The sequence below is a fragment of the Oenanthe melanoleuca genome, chromosome 7 (genome assembly GCF_029582105.1).
Source record: "Oenanthe melanoleuca isolate GR-GAL-2019-014 chromosome 7, OMel1.0, whole genome shotgun sequence".
Classification (NCBI taxonomy): Eukaryota; Metazoa; Chordata; class Aves; order Passeriformes; family Muscicapidae; genus Oenanthe; species Oenanthe melanoleuca.
Window position 1 is genome coordinate 14,805,694 of NC_079341.1, and position 20,272 is coordinate 14,825,965.

Genomic DNA, 20,272 nt, shown 5'->3' on the forward strand with positions numbered 1-20,272 from the left:
CAAATGCTTGAATTTGAGACAGTGTTCTTTAATGTAGGTCATGAGGATAAGGCCTTTTTGTCCACAGCTGCTTTTTCTTGTGAAGCAGTACATTTCAAAAAAATCATTTTAGAGTATGTATCTCAAATAGTGACAATAAAATTGCATGTAGCTGCAAAAAACCACAAATCTTGCACATGGTAAAAATTCATTCTGTCATTGAAAGAGAGCATGGATTCAGAGTTGATTCATATGCTTCTTGGTTTTATTCATTTCTTATTTGTGTTAGTAAAAGATACTTCAAATTTGCAGGCATTGGGGGTAGATGGAGGTTCACAGAAGCTGAAATATATCATCCATGCTTCTAGAGTTTTACCTGATACCAAATTAAATTTCAGTGATTCATAAGCTCCTAAAAGAGTGGATTCTCTTATTATGAGTATTCTTTCATTACTGCAGTAGTTAATTGCTGGGTTTAGCCAGTCTTAAGTTTAAAGAAAAGTAAATTAATGGCTGAAAAAACAATGCTCTTGTTCAAAAACATAATTCTCCTTTTACTATTGGGCATATATTAATGAGTCTGTGTGGAAAGTAGACGGTTAATATCCATGCTGCTTTGGAGAAATGTAAGAAGTGGAAGAAAATAGAGTACTAAGTACTAGTATTGGGTCACAATCCCATCTGAAAAGACTTGTATTCAGTTTTTTTAGCCCTACCTGTTCTGTGCCAGATTTGCTTAAGTTTGTGGGTTTAAGTTTTGAAACGTGTTGTGAGGGGCTCTTCATTAACCATAGTATTTCCACTTTATATTACTATCCTGTATGTTTAATGATGTCTACCACTATTTTTATGCATTTCATATTTGTTGCAGGAATATTTTCTAGGAAGACTACTTTTTAATCCCTCTCATACAAAGCAGTGGTAGCCCTGAACTGTCTTCTTAATGGACCTTATTCTATTTTATTTTCTTAAACTGCATATGTCATTTGATCTCATGTAAATGTGGCAGTGAAAATGCCAAAAGAACATTCACTCTGCCAGTTAATGGCACTTAAAAAACCATGTGCTATCACTTGTGTACTTTATTCTGTGTTTTCTTACTTTGATTAAACAGATTTTGCAGGAATGTCCAGAGCCTGAAGCTTTCAATGAAATGGATCAATTTGATGAAATTGAGGCAGTTGGGAAATCACTGTTGGACAGACTAACAGTGCCTGTAGTTTATCCTGATGGGTACGTAGAATGTTTTTTTCTAATGCCTTTGGAATAATGCTTTTGGTAAAGCTTTATTATAGTCTCATATGCACAAGGCTCCTGAAGGCTTATTGCTGAAATAGAAAAGTGAGCACATTGTTTTTATGAAGTTTGAAATAGGACCTGCCTGCTTTATATGAAAAGATGGGAAAGAATTTTTAATGAGTATTAATGCACTGTCTTTTTTAAGTAGTGACCTTTTCACGCTGAATGATTAGATGTATGCAGTCTTTGCACCAGCACAGCATGCAGAAGTAACAGAAGAGTGACTAGTCTCAGTCTCCTCTCCCTGAAGAAAGATACCAGATGAGAATTACAGGATTTCTATTTATTTATTTGCAATTCTAAGCCAGTATATTAAAGATAAATTTATATTTGATTTATTCAGTAAACAAAACAGTACTTCCCTCAAGAAGTATAAATACTTACTTGAATTGGTAGTTCTCTTGAGCTACAAAAGCAAATTGAATTTGAAGGCTCAGCCATGATAAAATTCAGTTTACTGTGTTTAATGATGTCTATTGTTATGCTGAGCTTGTAGTTAATTTCTGCGTGAGTTACAGCCAAGCTGTGGAACAAGTCTCTGGTGTGTAGGAAGCCACACCATAATGAAAAAGGTCTGAAATAAGTATATTGAGTTAGAGGCTGAAACCTTATGAGATACCATCAGGCAACTGCATTAAGGGTTACCTGAAGTCTGTCTGAAAAATACAGTTTCAGGGAGCTGGTCATGAAAATTTGTCATTTTATTTCCAAAATTCTATATGCTTTCTGCAGTGTGTGTAGTACTCATCATGAAGATGGGCCCAGGCCTGAATTAGTAATGATTTTTACTATTCTTTCAATAGTGTGTTTGAAAATAGTGGAGGCATTTATAGTTGGGGGGGGGGGGGGGGGTAAGGCAAAACAAACAGGAAAACTGACCCAAAAGCAGATCAAGTTGAAGTACTTTTGTATAACTTCTGTATAGCAGATTTGAGTTAACTGGTAAAAGTAGCAACTGTTCAATCCTCAGCATTGTTTCTGACCCCTCTAGAATTTTAGTAGTTTTGCATATCTGCAAAAATTTGCAAATGGCACTCTGGTTTTGAAGTGTTTAACAGATAATTTGCAAAGGGTCGGCTCATTATCAGAAATGGTTTGAGATTTAAGAACATGCAAAGTGTCATAAATGCTTGGGGGTGTTTTCATCAGCCTGTTCACCTCTTCAGACTTCTGCCAGTATCTTTTTTGGAAGTTCAGGTCACTGTTCCCTGTCCTGCTCAAGGCTTCTACTCTGTATGAGGAAATGCTGCCATCCGTGTGCAGTCTTGCAGTGGGACCAGTTACCTTCTCAAATGAGTCTATTCCTGTATAAAACAACTTTTCTGTCCATTTTTGCCTGTCAAAGTCCTTTGTCCTATTGCCATTTCCAAAGTGTACAGCTTCTTTGCTTTGTAACTAGATTTAATACCTGTTCTTCTGAAACATGTATTCTGTTCAAACCCTCCCTTTGCTGACAGCTTGGTTAGTGGTTTCCCTGACTTTTCAGCTGTTCTTTGTTGTATTTGAATTACACAGCCATGTGTTCCTTTCACTTTGAGAGGTAGATGGCATAATTTGACAGCATGTGGTTGACTCAACATGTGAAGAGTCCTTTAATAATGCAGCAATTTTGTAAACTCAGAATTTCTGTACAGAAAGGTACCATAGATTGTCACAGTATGGAAAATTGTCAGACATACTTGGGAGGAGAGCCTGAGAAGGGAGGTAAGAAAGAGTGTTGGGAAGCATTCAGTTGCATTTGTTGATAGTGCATTGCTGTTCAAATCACAGAATGGTTTGAGTTGGAAGGGACATTAAAAACCATCGTGTTCCAACCCCCTGCCATGCTCAGGGGCACCTTCCACTAGACCAGGTTGCTCAGAGCTCCATCCAACCTGGCCTTGAACACCTTCAGGGACAGAGCAGCCACACTAGGCAACCTGTGCCAGTGTCTCACCACCCTCAAACTTCTGTTGAGAGTGCCTTTTGGATATGAAAGGCTCTCTGAGTGTTTGCAATAATTTCATAAAAATTTGCTGTTGAGTCTCGTCACTAAGTCTCCAAAGCCTTTTAAAGGTGACTTTTAAATGACAAGAGGAAAAAGTGTCTATTTTTCTTACCTGCTTTGTGTTTTCTATTGCAATTGATAAGTGTATTCATGTACTTCCTTACTTATTACAGATAATTTATTGTGGTTTGGGTTTTTTTTCTAGGTCTGAGCAGTACTTTGGAAGCCCAAGTGATATGGCTTCTGCAGCAGAACACATTAGAGAGAAGATGAAGTTAGTTAGCCTGAAAAAGCAGCAGCTGAGACAACCAGAAGCCACTACCCCAGAGAGCTAATACTGACCTTGTCTGAATTCATAACAGGACTTCAGTTTGTAATCCAGCATGTTGTTTGCATATTACAGAATTTGGTATAATATATTAAAAAGCATTTCACAGCTATTACGAGTCTCATTTTTTTTCAAAGTAAATGTTCTCAGCATCTTAATACTGTACATCTATCAAGCCATAATTATTTAACATGCTATGAAACCATAGACTCCAAGTATCTTATGAAAAGGAACTGTAAACTTTGCACTGAAATTTGCTGTAAAGCTTTACCTGACCTGTCAGCTGCTTCTTAGTTAGACAGCTGATGCAAGCTTTGAGTGGTGCTAATTAAAGTGTTAGAAGTTCCATATTATGAAACTAGTTCTTTGCTTCCCCCATGCCCAGGTGATGTAGTAATTTTAGACTGTAAAGAAAGTAGCTGCAGTGTAGACTGTGGTAACCCTGTAATTTTAATTTGAAATACTTTAAAAAAATCATTTTTATTGTGCCAGTATGCAACCTGCCCATCAGATCTTTGATATATCAAATTCATTAAACAGATGTTTTCCTATTTGTATTGATAATGTATTAAAAGCTGTTTGTGCTTAATAAAAATCATCTTTTTAAAATCTATGATAAATTTGTTGTCTGTATTTCCAAATATTGTTTGTTAGATTTTTATGATAAATGGTAGTAAGAATAATTACTCCCCCAATATATTTAGAAAGTCTGTATAATTTTTCTTGCTAAATGCATTGCAGCTCTTGAACTATTATTGATGGGTGTGAAAGTCCAGGCTATTTTTTCCTTTCTTTCTGATAGCAGTACTTGCACAAAAGTAAGATGGTAATTGCATAAGTCAGTGTTTACATTAATCATAGTTTTGTTCCCTTGTAAGACTGGCACATTTCTCCTGTGCTTTATTTCTAAGTCCTTTGTTTCCCTTTGAATGGAGAATCCTGAATAATGTGAATATCCCTGGTGGTAACTTTGGGGTTAAAGGTTTTCGTGCAATGAAAGAGAAGTTAACATGAGGCTCATAACTTAAAACCATGAGATTAGTAATAAAATGAAATTTATTCAGAGAAGGGGATTGGATTGAAACCAAATCAGCTGTGTGCATGACTTGGTTAACTTAATCTTCAGGATGCAATCTAGATACATCAGTTATTATATTTTTGGAAGATGGTGTGGGATCTGACCATTTTAGAGTACTGTATGTGGAGCAACAACTGTAGGTCTTAGAACTGTTATTGCACTATACTTTGCTCACAGTAAAAATAATGCTCTCTTCCTACAGGCATTGCTATTACTCTGCAGATTTTCCTTATGGATCTGTCATTCAAATATTGTATTTACTTACTTTTCTCAGTTTTGCACATTTTCTCCAGAGAAAAGCAATGTTTCAGATCAAGCCATTTATTAAAAAAAAAAAACAACAAACAACAGTAATTCCAAATTAATGGCTTAACTGTAAATTCAGTGATAAAGGTATTTTTCCTCTTGGGGTATTTTGGCAGAGGAAATACAATTTTTTTAAAATTAACTCAATGCAATGGTACAATATTACATTAATATTAGTCTAAAACTAACTGAAGTTTTACAGACCTTATTTATAAAGAGGTTTTTTTGATATAATCTTTTCAAATTTAATTTAGTTGCTTAATTGCATTTGAGAAAGCTGATGATATTACAGCTAATATTTGGAGGATATAAATTCATTTAGAAAGAACCCAAACATGAAAATATGCATATATTTAATATAAAGTGCAAACAGAAAAGTAAATTAGTGTAGTCATTAATAAGCACCGTGTCTCCAGTTCTGCAGCATTTGTGAATTGAATCTGCTTATGGTAAATAATGGTCTGCAGTATAAAATGTCATTAAAATATTGGCATAAGCAAGTATTGCAAAAACTTTATATTATTTTCAAATTTTTATTTTATTTTGGGTTTTTTGAATTTTATTTTATTTTAAAACTTTTTTAGGGGCTCAATGCATGCAGACCCAGGGCAGTATCAGCAGCTCTTCGCTCATTCCTGTGACAGCTGCAAGCACAACTTGGAACTGTTGACTGCTCACCCCAGTAACCCTGATGTTAATTTTGGCTCAGTGTGTGTAGTTCAATCTTGACACTGCTCTTATCTGTGGTTTGACATTCCTAGGGGCCAGTGGATCCTGACTTTCACCCCATTGACTCTAACAGCATCTTGGGCTGTGCCAGCTTTTACTCTGTGTTTCTGCTCTCTTCCTCTGGAATTCCTTGCCTTTAGGCAAATCAAGTGTCTGGCAAAGGGCTGTTTACCATCACTGCCATTTGCCCATTTTCTATGTATCAGGAATGAGGGCAAGTAGTTTTCTAAGTCATGTTGCATGAGAGTCTGCCAGATATTTCAAATCCTATGAACTCTGCGATTTCCTAGCTTGCTGGAACAATGGAATAAATATTTTCTGTTAGTACTGCTATTGAATGTAACTAATTGAGAGGGATTTTTGTTCTTTACTCTTACTCCATCCTCTGTGATTGTACTTGCTACTGAACCTTTAGAAATAAGCAACCTTTAATACCACACAAAATCAATGATATACAGACTGGCTAATAAGCAAAAAACCCTGTGCCCAAGTAATCCATTTTTACTTGTCTGTGCATTTTCTACTGCAGACAGAAGTGGTGGCTCTACTTGTAGCTCTTGTGCTGCATTTGTTTGGTTGCAAACAATGGAGTTCCAAAGGATGCAAATATGTTTTGGATTTTTTAGAGATCACCTTGCAGTGGAGAGTACAGTGCTGCTATAGGTGTGAGATGGGGAGATAACCATTGGTTGTAAGCACTCTAATTGTTATGCCCTTGGTACATTACAACTGATGACTTGAAGTGATGGAGTCAATCCTGTTCATGGTAATGAATGAGCACCGAGATTTTCTCTGTTCCTGTTAGCCAAATTTGGATTTATTGCAAAAGGTATGTGGACTGTTGTATTAGTGTCCTTAAAAATGTTTGGTGCTGTTCAGTGTTTAACTTTATATTGTGTTTAGTGGGATTAATGAGGTTACATTTCTCTTAGTAAAAAAACATGTTTGGACCAAGGACTTCTATAGCTTTGTGTGAGTGACTGATTTAGTGTTCAAATAAAGCCACTCTGGAGGTGCAGCAGTAGGTGGAGAAGGGCTGTGTGCAAAGCAGGATCATATAGCACCTCTTATTCCATCATGCTAGCCAAGGATATCAGTGCCAGCTGACAAAAAAATGAGGGGAAGGTTTTTTTTTCCCCATCACAGTAAAACAATTAAAGTGTCAGTAGGTCACAATTACAAAGCAAGGTTGTCATAGGCTTTCTGCAACAGTAATGACATGTAATGGTGTTATAATAGCCTCCAGTTTCCTGAATTCTTTCTACAGGATAATTTTAATCTGTTTAAGGAGATTATTAAGAAGTAAAGCTTTTGGAGCTACAGATGAAATTCCTTAATAGCTCTGAAGGTAAAATGCTGAGAAATGGATGAAAGCAAAGATTTATGGTTGATTCTTAACTTCTGAAGGATTGACTTAGTATCTCTACAGATTGTATTGGTAAAAAGGGAGTTTGGACTAAAAAATGCTAGGTTGTTAGATTTCTGCTCTAGTTAAAAAAAATGTAGTTTAAAAAAATAATTGATTGAAGCATAGAATAACAATCCATACATATGTAACATCTGCAAAAGTACCTGAATGTGAGCTGCAGAGCCAAAAACTGTTTGAATACCTGGAATTTATATAACATTTTTCCAATAAATTGGTTAATTCATGATCTCTTTGGAGAGGTATTACTGTCTTTTCCAGGTTTGTGGAGAACTAATATACTCTGAAATAAGATAAAAAAGCAAATTACAGTCAAGCAGTTAGATTATTTGTGGTTCCTTGCACAGTCATTTGGAGTCTTGGTGGATTGAGTTTTCCATAGTGTGCCATTTCCACTGTTTCCTGATGTGTAACAGTGCAGGCAATTGCAGAGTTCCTTCTGTGGAATTAATATCAGATGTTAGGAAAATATTATGAGAGATAAATTTTAAATTACTGATCTCCACAGTCATCCCACTTTTGTTTCCTTCAGTTAAATAGTAGAGAGAATCATTATAGTACTGATGCATGTCAAGATTGCATCTTAATTGAAAATTCTATTAAAAATCTAATTGTATGCCTTCTGCAAGGCTATGGAGTCAAGGAGTATTTTGAGATACTTTTCATCTGATGCTCAGTGGAGGTAGTTTGGTTGTGAAGGTTGACTGTGTGAAAATACAGGCAAGACAAAATAACCAGGATAAGGAAAAGGAGACTAGTTTCCTGCTTCTAATGGGCCCCTTTGTACAGATATCCCAAGCACATGGTGTTTTAGGGCCATCTGGGACCATGAAAGTGAATCACTGAAGAAACTTCATCAAAATAGATGCTTGTGTGACTGTAAAATTTGTTAAATTATACAAGAATGAATAGAACAGGATATATTAAAAAGCTTTTAGTATATTTAAAGCACCAATGATACACTTATGCTCAAAATAGAAGGAAAATTAATGTAACAGCCTTTTCCTGTCAGTTGACTTTAGTTTACATGGGTCCCTATTACAGCAAAAATTATGGGAATATAACACAGAGACAACAGGAAGGCTGAATCAGGAGATAAATGCCCCTTGTGGAAAAAAAATCTTTCTTAAAATATCATATGTGCTGAGGAAATACATTGGAAAACGTTAAAAAGAAAAGTGAAAATCCCCATTTTTAATTTAAGTTCAATGGGAAAAGTTCAGCTAATTTTCCAGATACTAGTGATATTTACAGTTTATAGGCCAAAGAGCAAGGAGCAGAACTATCATTTTTGACTTCTGAAGCATGAAGAAAAGCAAAGGAGATTTTATTTGGTATCATTTTGGAATACATTGAGAGAAGGTTAAGTGGAAGCAATTGGTTGTGTTCGCAAAAGTTGTGCAGATAATTTACATTTTTTTTTAGTGCAGATGAACCACAGGTTTTTAAATAATAATGTGGTTTCATTGGCAGTTTAATGACAGCATTAAAACATCAAATGTGTTGTGATTACTGAATGCTGAGGAGAAAAAACCTTTTTGTGCACAGGTAACTAGCAGACAAAATGTGCCTCAAAAGTAAGTGTGCTTAAAAGCTTAATTTAAAATTGTAATGAATTTTTACTTAGAATTCTTCATATTATAATTCTAGATATTTTTTATGTATTAGGAAACCTTTTAGCTTTTCCACCAGCAGGTAGCTGATAATTGCTCAGACACCACTGATGCAGCTCCTGTTGGGAAACCTCTTAATGCACATTGGATTTGTGTGTAAATGGGCTGTGTAAAATATCCTATTGATTACTAAGCTCATACATCTGTGCTTAAAATATTTGTGTTGACCTAATGTAACCACCCCACTTTCTAATACTCAGAATGTGAAACTCTGTCTTTAAAAAGGCAGAGTTAGCCCAATTGCCCATATCTTTCTACAGAAACCATGCCCTGACTGACTGCTTTGCACATCCTACTAGGATGTGGTGCCCACTTATGACATGTAAATGCACTTGGCTCTGCTGGGATCCTGAGGTTGCAAAGCCCAGCCTTGTGCTGTCTGCTCCTGTACAATACTGTCACTGTCAGCAGGCAACACTAGTTACATGGATTGGAAAATGGAGAAAATGAAGTTTCATGGTAGCTGTAGGTCCTGGAATACACAGCAAGATGCTTGGGCAGCTCTGTGTGTTGTGCTTGGAATAAGGCTGTGTCAGCTCATGGTAGAACAGCCCTGAGACTTCAGTGAAGTCCTGACAATCTCTGGCTCCACTTGAGTGGATATAAATGTTTATAGGTTGGGCCTTAAAAACTGGAGAGCCTTTTTCTCAACATTACACTGAATGTTATTTCTGATCATCTGTAGATGATGAAAATTACGTGGAGAGTAAAGCTTATGTTACCTCTAAGAACAGGCTTTTGGAGGAACTGAGAGAAGACCTGTAACTTGAGACATTCTATATCAAAATGAAGCATGAACAAGTACCTATCAAAACCCTGATTTTCATTTGTTAGTGTTCTCCATTTTGGCAGGAGCAGTCAATGTGTGAATTTCAGAGGAGCAATTTTCAGGCATGGTTCAGTATGTTATGCTTGGTTTGCAGTGAATGAGTTGCCATCTCAATTTTGGGTTTTCTGCTTCCTATGTTCATTTTCCTAGCATGAGTTGCAGCTGCAGGGTGACAACATACTCCCACTGTCATTGCTGAATTTCCAGGTGTGTCAGGATTGCTCATGGTGCCTGTGCCTCACAGGATGAGAGGCTACAGAGTTCCAGTGGGCTGTTTCTCTCAAATACTGTGCCAGGATTTATGTGTGATAAGTGTCTTTTAACATTCCATTTCCCCCTTAAGGTCTTTAGACTACTAGGAAAGAGAGCAGCTTTCATGGTGTCTCAGCCATTTTCACAGGCAAGCCTTACAGCTGATTGCTTGATATTGAATGTGGTTGTGTGATATGAGTCTGACTTTCAGAGACTTGGGAACCAGCCATATTCTAAACTGGTACTAAGAGCAGCCTGTTCTTTTTCTCAGGCCTTGTATACAGCTCTGTGTGCCTCTGTTGGATGGTAGATAACTGCAAGCTGGGCTCAGCAGGGTGAGGATTGTGCAATGTATTTGACACATTTGAGTGCTGCTCCACGTATCAGTGGTGATGATGTGAATGTGATGCCCACTGTCTGCTTTATGTCACTTGGTGCCTCTCAGAGCATGGCCTTCCTCCTCTCCTCCTCCCCTCCTCCCAAAGTCTAATGTACCCAGAGGAGCACAGTGATATGGTGACATGTAAGCCAGGGTTAATATTAGTGCTTTGCTTGAAACAGCATCAAAAGGCTGCAGTGAGCCACGTGTTCAATGAGCCTTGTTGGCTTTTTATTTCCACTCATTGCATGTGGCCAATTTGTTAGGTAGCTGCTGTTTGCAGGCATCATTTCATGGTGCATTGCCTCTGCAGAGCCAGCCACACATGAAGAAGGCAGGGCATTTGTTCCTGCAGGTGGCAGAAATGTGAACTATTTGAGTGATTTTGTATTCACTGTTAGCTGTTACCCCTTTTCTAGGTATTGCTTTCTAGTCTGGATTTTAGCAGAGGTATGTCCACAGGTCTATACCACTCAACTCTCTTCTTCAGCAGCAATTTCATCAAAGACTTAGCAACTGATCCAACAGACATTTAAAGAGTTTCCTCATTGTTTCCAAAGAAGAGTTTACTTCTGGGATGAAGTGGTTGGTGCTGCCAATGTGTTGGGAGGGGGTGACAGCTGCATTCCCTGCTTCACAGTGTTGCTAGAAGGGAAACCTTGTCAATATTACTGGAAGATGTTATAGTCATGAAAATCATGCACACACATGGAGAAGAGAAAAAGCACAGCTGAAGTAATTTTCATCTTAGAACACTGAGATGATGGGGTTTTCCCCCATATATAGTAGTGAGACCTGAAGAGCAGTAGCAAGCAAAAAAGGAAAATTTGGTAAATGGTGTGTTTCACATACAGTGACAATATTTATAAAAATCTATTAGTTTCAAGAGATGGCCTTGAATATTTTGGAAGATCAAGCTCATCCTTTGAAGTCAAACACCCTGCAAAAAGAAGGAATATTCACACAGTGAGAAAGACTAATGTAGAGAAAGGAGTTTAATTACAGGACACTTATCAAGTATGAGATCAAGTGGACAAAAAAAAAAGGTACACAGCCCATGAAGTATTCTTGCATGATATTTTTATCCCAGGAACACTGAAAACAAGATTCTGAAACATGATTATTTCAGATCCTGATGCATTGACAAGGGATGACTTATGGTATATAATCTGTCTCTGCTTCTGAAAAGATTTATGTGCAATGAAAGGAAGTCAGAGGACTCCTCAAAAGTGTCTGTTAATTTAGACCAAATTATGTGATTCCCCATTAAAATATGGATTTCATTCTTTCAGCTCTCTCCTGGAATTCCTTCTGCTGGATTCAATCTCTATGAGATAAAAAATGGAGGCAGTGAAATATTAAAAAAATAAATGTTCTCTTGATTTAGCCAAAGAAATAGCCCACAGTAACTGTTTAACTGTAAAAAAGCCTAAATCTATTTTTTTTCCAGTAGGATAAGCAAGCATTCATTCCAGATGATGTCCCCACAGGAACACTCCATGGTGTCTTGCAGTCCAGGCTGTCGTGCAGGCAGCTGGCTCACCATGGTGTCCCCTGGCAGCAGCACGAAGAACTCTGCTCTGTACAAAGTCCCAGCACCCAGCTGCTGTCCCCTGAGCCTCTCCTTTTGCAGGTACCCACCTGCTGCTTTGAGCCCCCAGAACAAATCACCTACTCCTGGTGATGGTGCTTTTGCTATGGCAAACAATGGTTCTAAAACATGCAAATCCATCTTCACTGCTCTTCGGTTTTAAACAGTACTGAGCACAGGGGAAAAACGTTTCCTTTTGGTTTTGCTTTTTTTTTTTTAATTGTAGGCAATGCTTCCTAGATTTATGTGGGACTCTGTAGAGTGAAGGTTAACTCACCTTAACTGGGAGCACAGGAGGAATATCCTCCTACCCTGCAGCCACACTCCTGACACATTGGGTAAGCATCCATTCCTTTAACAGAGCTCCAGGCAAATAAACTGGGGTGGGTGGGGCTGGAATTCCAAGATTTCCTCTCCTAGCTATGTGACAAATTCGGTACTTACCTGAAGGGGACCTGGTATGTGCTCCGTGTTTGAGGTGTCAAGGTCGGGAAGAGGGCAATGTGTGACCAGAACATAGAGAAATCCTCAGCAATGTCAACCTTCAAGTCAAGTAGCAGCTATACAGGATGGACTTATCTTTTTAAAACCAAACAAAGCATGCTATTTATAACTCCGCTGATAAATGACTTTTTTTAAAAAGGACTCTAAAGCCTCATGGTTCTCTAACACCTAAAACTCAACTGCCCTGCTGAATAATTCATTTCTGGATAAATATCAGGGGTGTAAAGTAATGTTCTATTAGGAGTGTGGCTGGGAAATGTATTTGTGTGCATGTTCTAAATTTACCCTTCTGCAAGTTGTGGTCACATAACTCAACTTTTCCAAACAATAGCAACAATAAGGCTTTTGTATTTGGTGTGGTTTGCATGACTTTATCTATTTAATTAATGCCCTGTTAACTGAATGGCTCATACTGATCTTTTTGTATCATTGCTGGCTGATTGTGTTTCATAGGTCTGAACAGAGACTTTTCCCTCTTAAAAGATGGTCCTAAGGACCCAGTTACACTGCTTGAAGTCTCTGAACAGTCTGTGTGATTTTTAACTGATGTTTTTATTTCACAAATTTAATACATACATCTGTGTTTATGTATAAACATTGAAAAAATTAAACCAAAATAGTCTTTTAATACAGCTGAAATGTAAGTGCAAGTTAAACACAGAAAACAGAGACATGGGACAAAGTGCCAGTGCAATAAATTACCTTATTAGTGGTAGTTTAGCTTCCCTGAGAGTTGGATGTAGATTACCAATCTGTATCTTAATCTCCCTTCTTTACAGAGAGAAAGAGTAGCCTGACTCACGTCTATATTTGGTGCAGAGTGCATATTCCACTGTGCTAACACACCACATCAGGAAGGAATTTCAAATGCTCCCAAGGAATTTAGCAACCAAAGTCCTGTTGGCTTTGCTTACATGCATGGGCAAGGGAACATAGTAATCCTGTGTAATAAACTGTTCTCTTTCTGCTGCTGCTGCTGGAGCCTCAACCACGGACTAATGAACCCTCCAAAGTCTCTTCACCCTCCTGACAGAGCTGAGCACCCTGGGCCGCCCTCTCTGCTGACAGCCTCTCAGCTGGGCTGCCTTGTGCAGGTGCCACCTGGGAGCTGCTGAACCTGCTCCACCTCAGCACCCACCAGGGCTCAGCTCCACAGGCTGCACTGCATCTGTTTGGGACAGCACTCAGTGAGGCAGAAATGCTGAGCTTCTGCAGGGGGGCTGATGGGGTAAGTCTGTTCTGCAGCTGATCTGGGGAACTGGAGAGCCTCCTGCCATCTCTGCAGCGAGCTTAAGAGGATGTGCTGATCTCCTCACCTGGAACGTGAGAGAGAACAAGACATGGTCCCTTTGCAATTCACAACTGTGAATTGTTTTCTGCTTTGTTTGATTTTTCTTACCCCATTCAAAAGATAAAATTTTCTTTTTCTATATTTTGCCATTATATTTACACTCGAATGGTCATCAAGTCATTTTTTTCTTATGTCTTTTCTCTAGCTGTCACTTTAAGGAGAGGTGTAAATCCAACTTTTCTATTTTTTTATTGCCTGTGACAGCAAAATCAATTAAACTTGCTAAAAAACATGTTTCAATTTGGAGAATTCTGTTCAGATAGCTTGACTTTGAGATCCAGCTGTTAATCACTCACAGCTGTCAATGGCTTCAGAATCATTGCTGGGGCCTGTGCTCCTCTCTCTCTCTTCCTTTCCTCCTTTTATCCTCTTCCTCCAGTTTATGAAAACAGTTCAAGGTTATTTGCAAGTAAAGAATCTGAAGAAAGTTTTTTGTTTTTTTAATGCATGGGGTTAGGTTTAACATGGAGAAGAACTTCTGTCTGAAAGCACTAATGTGTTAATCCATTCCCAGAACAAGAAATTTGTTTTGCTGCAGGGGTTCTTAAGTGGAGAATCTAACACCTCAGATTTTTATGCTGCCTATCTTGAATCATATGCTAAGATAGCAAGAAATGAAGAAAGCAGATTAAATGAGCACATTACTGCCAAGATTAGTTTATTATTATTATTACTATTAATATTTGTATTTCTGAAAACTACATGGTTATACCCTTTTCTAAAATTCAAGTGCAATGAATAAAAATGTAAGCAGTCCCTAAGTGCTGCATACTTCTTTATCTTGTATATAAGACTAGTAAAGACCTGGAAGACAGTTTTTTAAATAACAGATGCTAGAAAGAATGGTGTTTGTTTATATAACACTAGAATTTGGAGTTCTAAATTTAAAGGGTATATGAGCTTTCTTTAAATTAATGACTATTACCCTAGTTAAATTTGCTGGATCTTTTCTATCATTCAATAAACAACAGAGTTTTAGGTGCTATTTATTATTTGCAGCTTCTAGGTACAAATAGCATGTATACTTTGTTGAAATCCTCTAAGATCCATAAAGAAGGATACAGAAAAAAGAAAGCTCCAGGATGAAAGAGCCAAACATGATAAATTGATGACGAGTGGACTGAAATGTTTCAGCTGTCATTGCTCCCCATGTCAGTTTACTGCATGGGTTTTTTTAATGTTGTTGTCCTTGGAAGCAAACAAATAATGATTTTTGCTCTTACCATTGCACAGTGTTAAGCTGTTTGCTGGTTTTTTGATCTCTGATACACTGCTAGTTTTACAGTTAGCAGTATTGCTTTGTTTTCTTTCACACAGATGTTCAGTCTGACAAGGATAACTTTCCTTTTGGTATTTTCTCTGCTTTGTGTGATGATGCTTTTTGGGTAGTTTTTCTTTTCATGCTGATTTCTTAGTGTCATATGAAGTGTCTTCAGGACAGGTGATGAAGGAGAAAGAGTAAAAAGGTTTTTGTTAGGGTGATGCACAAAAAGAATGGGAATATACAAGAATATAGTTCTTCACTATACTTTGTGTTGAAATAAAATTAGTCTAGAACTATTGTTTCTGGAACTGAAACAATACTCCAGGCAACATGGACTATAGTGAGTTCTTGAAACTTTTTGCTGGAGACAATCAGGTCGTCTCTTACCCCTTGGGGTACTTTTTCACAGCTGTTTCCTAGCCCTTTACTGGGACTTGTATAGTTTCCCTTTCCCTGGTGGCAATGACAGGACAAGCTCCTTTTGGGGCCAGCAGGGTCCTGGGCTGCTTTAGAGCCACCTTTTCCTGTTTCTGGGCTCCCAACAGACAGGGAAATGCCTTCTGCCTGTGCTGCAGCTCTTCCCTAGCTGAAGTTCCTGTCATTCACCCTGGCTGGCCCTTTCCCTCCCCTTGCCCTGCTCACAGCTCCTGTCCTCCTCCAGAACCCAGCAGCAGTGGTCCCTCACTGCAGGAGGAATGCCTGCAAGGGCTGTGGTTCCCTTCTGTCCTCTTCTCTCCAGGGCAGCTCTCTGCAAGGAAACCTCTTTCCATCTCAGTGTTCAGAAAGAGATGATATTCCAAGTTACTGCTCCCCAAGTACTCCATGCACTGTCTGACTCTGGGATGCGGCACCTCTGCTCCTGCCTTTGTCCCCCAGCTGCTGCCAGGATGGCTTTTATCATTATTGGTTTGGGGTTTTAGGAATACTGGGTTAGAATTTCAACCAGTTTGTCATCCTAGAAATTTATTTAACCATTGTAGGGTAAAAAGAAACCTCTTCCAGGAGGAAAACCTGCCTTTTGCTCCATGCTCACCCTTGATGTGACCTCCCTGGCTGGTTTATGAGCCTGGGGACTTGCAAGGCTGCTTGCTTTCATCCCTTCATTCCTAATGGTACCTGGGAATGGTCCCTACTCAAAAGATAAGACCATAGGAACCCGTAAAAAGCAACAAGCACAGTCTTGGAGAGGACTGATGTCTTTGTCCCTGTTTCAGGAGGAAGCAGAGTGCATTGGAAGCAGCTTTTTGAAGCCTCATGAAGCCCAGACTTCTTTGCTGTGTAGGCTTGTTCTCCCAGAGACAAGGAGACCCACTACATTTACAAACCAGTCAGAGTGAAGGACCTTGTGTCTTTGGGGCTGCAGGGAGTGAATTTATTTCTCCCAGAGGCATTTTCATAGTGCACCAGTAGCTCAAAAGCTCTCAACAGAAGAACACTTATCTCCAAGAGAGTCAGACCCTTTTTCTATATATCACTATCAAAACTGTGATTAGCACACTTTGTTTGCTACATATGAGAAAAACCTGTGGATTGGACACCCTAAGTGTTGAAAATGAAGTGAATTTTATCATATTTACCTCTCAAATCCTTTTTACATACAGTTAGTTCAGATAATACATGACATTATTTACACTAGAGAGACTTGATCTTTTCTTTGGTTTTCCTGAGATTATTTCCTTTATTCCTTTGTTCAGTTTTGTTGTTTCCTGTGGACAGCTGGTGAATGTTTCTTTCTTCTTGTCATTCTTGCTCTCTTCTTTCACACAGCAGTAGCAAAGTGAAAATATTTCTCTCTCCTGACACAAATAGCCTTCCTTTTTCTGGCTGCTACCAGGATTTTTGTTTGTTTCAGGCAGAGGAGCAGACAGAAAAGTAAACAAGACAGAGAAAGGCATGCTTGTTAAATTTTGTTCCCTTGGACACAGCTGAAACTGCTCATTGTACAATGGCAAAATCCTCATTTTTTTTTTTTTCTCCCAGGGTTATATTTTAAGGTATGTTTTGATTCCTTGATAACTTTTCTCTGCCACTACTCTGATGTTTCCCTGTCTCTATCTTCTATGCTTTGCATAGAAGATGAATAAATACAATATCCATGCATTTGTTAAAAGATGTTCTGAATCACTTGTCTCAGTTGTTGCCAGATTTGCTTGTAGTCAACTTCTTGAGTGTGGCATTTTCCCCTTATTTCCAGCTGTCAGCACTATGAAAAAGGATACTTCATTTAACTTGAGTGAAAAACAGCTCTTATGTCTGGCTACCCCAGGGAGATGATGGATTGGCCCAACTTGTGCCACGAAAAAATACTCTTAGAATGCTCTTTTGAGAGAACAAAAACTCAAGGACATAATACCAAAATTGGTTTGTAACTCCTTTTGTAAGAGTAAAAAGGGGTTTGGCTGTTGTTTCCTAATTAGTTTATCCAACAGCCAAGTGCTGATTGTCCTCCAAGTGCAGTCTTGCCTGCAGGATAAAAATCCAATGTTGCTTGTCTTCTGGAATATTTATTTTGAAAGCTGGAGTGTTTAGGAGGATTTGTAGAATGGATCTACCTTCCACTCAAACCAAAATAGGGCTCTCTTATGTTTCAGTTTTGAAATTTTCTTTAGGCCTTCTGTCTCCCAGGTTTTGTGTTGGGATTAAATTTCCAATTTTTTTTTCTGCCATACTTATTACAGGAATATAAAAATCCCAAGGAGATCTGTCTAATATTTTAATGTCTAATAAGTGGCAGAGCCTCTTACAGGTGTTACAAAGAGTTCCAGAAAACTGTATGGTTTTTGTTCCTTGGCTGGCAGCTTGAGGGTTCATGGTTGTGTTTTGGCACAAGGGATGGATTTTGTTTTGCCAAGCCCATTTTAAAGTGCTTCTTCATATCCTGTTTGAAACTCATGGCTTGAAGGTGGTGCTCAGATTAAGATTATAGTCTGCCAACAATTGGAGGGGGAAGGAATGAACAAAGAAAAACCCCACCTTGACAAATAAATCTAAATTCTCTGTAACTACATTAAATTTCTTCTAATCAAAACTATTTTAGAATTTGCATCCAGATCTTGGTTCTATTGTAGGCGTGCATGTTCTTTATGTAATTAGAAATCTGGTTTATATAAAAATGTATTTAAATGTTACATATTTTTAAACAAACCAATCAAGCAGATGCTTAGGGGAGACTTATGCATGTAGTTTCTGGGGTGGAATTGTTTTTCCAGAGTGACCTGCAAGCCTAAACACCAGTGTCACTTTCTCAGCTGTTCTGTGGAAGGAAACCCAGCAGCTGCTGCCCCAGAGTGTGGGCTACTTGTGGCATGCTATGGACTAATGGCAATAAAATTAATATGTCAAACCAATATTGTAATCTAAATGTGTGAAACAATTCCCCACACTGAATAAAAAACTTCAATAGTGTTTAAGCAGCTATTAGAGAGGTCTTCTTAATACTAATCTAGAACAAAATTAAGACTCTAGAAAGAATTTAACATTAAATTGAAAAGCAGGTAAATTATCTTAATCTTAGGAATAAAATATTCCTTAAGAATTCAAGGTACTTTGTTTCCTTCTCTGATTGTTCTGGTCACTATACCTTTAAGTATTCTTGGATTAAAAATCCTCTGTGTTGATTTAGCATTTGACTTATATACACATGCTCATCCTGTTTAAAGATGATTCAGTGGAAGAATCATGTTGAATGGATATATTCAGTAAGTGAGAAAGTATTTTGGTGGTATAATGTGAAAATGCAGATTTGATGGTTGCATGTTTGAAACCTCATAACACTGGGTTTGTCAGTACAAAGTCAGTGGTAATTCTTTTTCTAGCTGTTTGAATTTGAGGGCTTTCTTTGATTTGGTTAGCTGGCGTGGGGTGATGCCCACGGGAGAAGCCCTTCACACTCAGATGGTGACAAAGAACAGGCAGCTCGATGCTACCAAACTAGGGGTGTGTCAAATCTCCCTCAAGAATGATAAACTCAATGGAGCTGTCTATTTTTAACCTGTGTTCTCTCCTCTTGGCAGGCTGATCAGTGCTAGCCGAGCGCTTCACTGAATGGATCCGGGGCGGGATGAGCGGCGGGCCCCGGGGAGCGGCTCCAGGGCGCCCTGAGGGATTCTCCCCTGAGAACACCATGGCAGAGGGGGCCAGCTCGGAGCAGGAGCCTTCCACCACCACGGTCAGCTCGGTGGCCGTGCAGGCTGGGGATGCCAGCGTTGTTATCGCCGTGCTCAAGGTAAGGCAGCCGCTGCACCTGTCTGCGCTCCTGGCTCGCCCTCCTCCGAAACCTGGGCAAAGAGCTCGCTCAGAACGGAGCAGCAAGGCCATTAGTCAGTGTCTGATGGACTTCTCTGAAAGTTAGCGTTTGTGTCTGTTCAGCTACTCCTACTGGGTTTTGGGTTGTTGGTGTTTTATTTCAAATAGGATAAATAGTTCGGTCAAAATATATATAGTGTCTTAGAGGGGAGGAATTCCTCTTACTCTGTTTAAAAAGAGTTAAACGCATTTTTATGCCACTCTTCATTTAAAGCATGATGACTGTAGTTAAGCCTCCTTGAGTTATTTTAACCTGTACTCAGCAATAACTTTACACAAGTGGCTCCACAGATGAGGTATTTTCTGGGGGTAAGCTGTGATTCCACAGTCCCACGTGTTTCAGGAAAGCCCTTGTGTTCATATAGTGGTGCTTTTAAGCACCAAAAGGCCTGTTTTGTGAGTCAGAACCCACACCTTCTGTTGGTATAAAATTCGGCTTTGGGAGTAAATCTGGATGTTAGTAATGAATCCCAGCCGGAATTTATTGGTACTTTGATTTTTCATTGTCCAGGCAACCTGAAAAACGTGCTAGCCTCAGCCATTAGAGTGTGTTTGTAATGCAGAATAGCTGACAACTCAACTCATTATCACCTTAATTCGGGTGATTATTCAGGAGGGCTTACCTCAGTTGTGGGAAGGTTTTTTTTTTGAAGGGTTTTTCTGTGAGGTGGTCTGCTGCTGCAGGGGGGTCATTCCATTGCAAGGAGAGTCAAGCTGGGGGTGAAGTAATTTATTTTCTCATGCTAGCTCCCAGTGACATCACAGCTTCGGTCCTTGTCAGCATCCTTCGGTTCCTGTTGCAAGTGTTAGGTGTCCCTGCTGCTACCCGTGCAATGTCTCGTTCCATGTATTCAGTACAGAGGTACATTGGACCTCTGGTAGAAATAAGAGCTGAGGCTATGGTTTGTGCATCTGCTGTACTGTATTTGTTACTTCTCTCTGCCCCACTCGCCCACCAAATTCACTGAACTATCTGTGTCATCTTCAGCTGA

The 20,272-nt window shown here is 38.8% G+C and overlaps 2 protein-coding genes across 10 annotated transcripts in view; both read left to right on the forward strand.

Annotated features, from left to right (window-relative positions):
- SESTD1 (SEC14 and spectrin domain containing 1) overlaps positions 1-4,206 on the forward strand; it is a 50,072-nt gene extending 45,866 nt beyond the window's left edge. For all 9 annotated transcript variants that reach the window (XM_056496268.1, XM_056496274.1, XM_056496265.1 and 6 more), the window contains 2 exons: positions 1,094-1,212; positions 3,471-4,206. In XM_056496268.1, the coding sequence (XP_056352243.1) occupies positions 1,094-1,212; positions 3,471-3,600 (249 nt within the window). In that variant the 3' untranslated portion in view covers positions 3,601-4,206. The remainder of the gene's footprint in view (positions 1-1,093; positions 1,213-3,470) is intronic.
- A 9,217-nt stretch (positions 4,207-13,423) lies between these two features.
- CCDC141 (coiled-coil domain containing 141) overlaps positions 13,424-20,272 on the forward strand; it is a 58,586-nt gene continuing 51,737 nt past the window's right edge. Inside the window, exons 1-2 of the mRNA XM_056496659.1 lie at positions 13,424-13,588; positions 18,989-19,200. Of these exons, the coding sequence (XP_056352634.1) occupies positions 19,036-19,200 (165 nt within the window). The 5' untranslated portion in view covers positions 13,424-13,588; positions 18,989-19,035. The remainder of the gene's footprint in view (positions 13,589-18,988; positions 19,201-20,272) is intronic.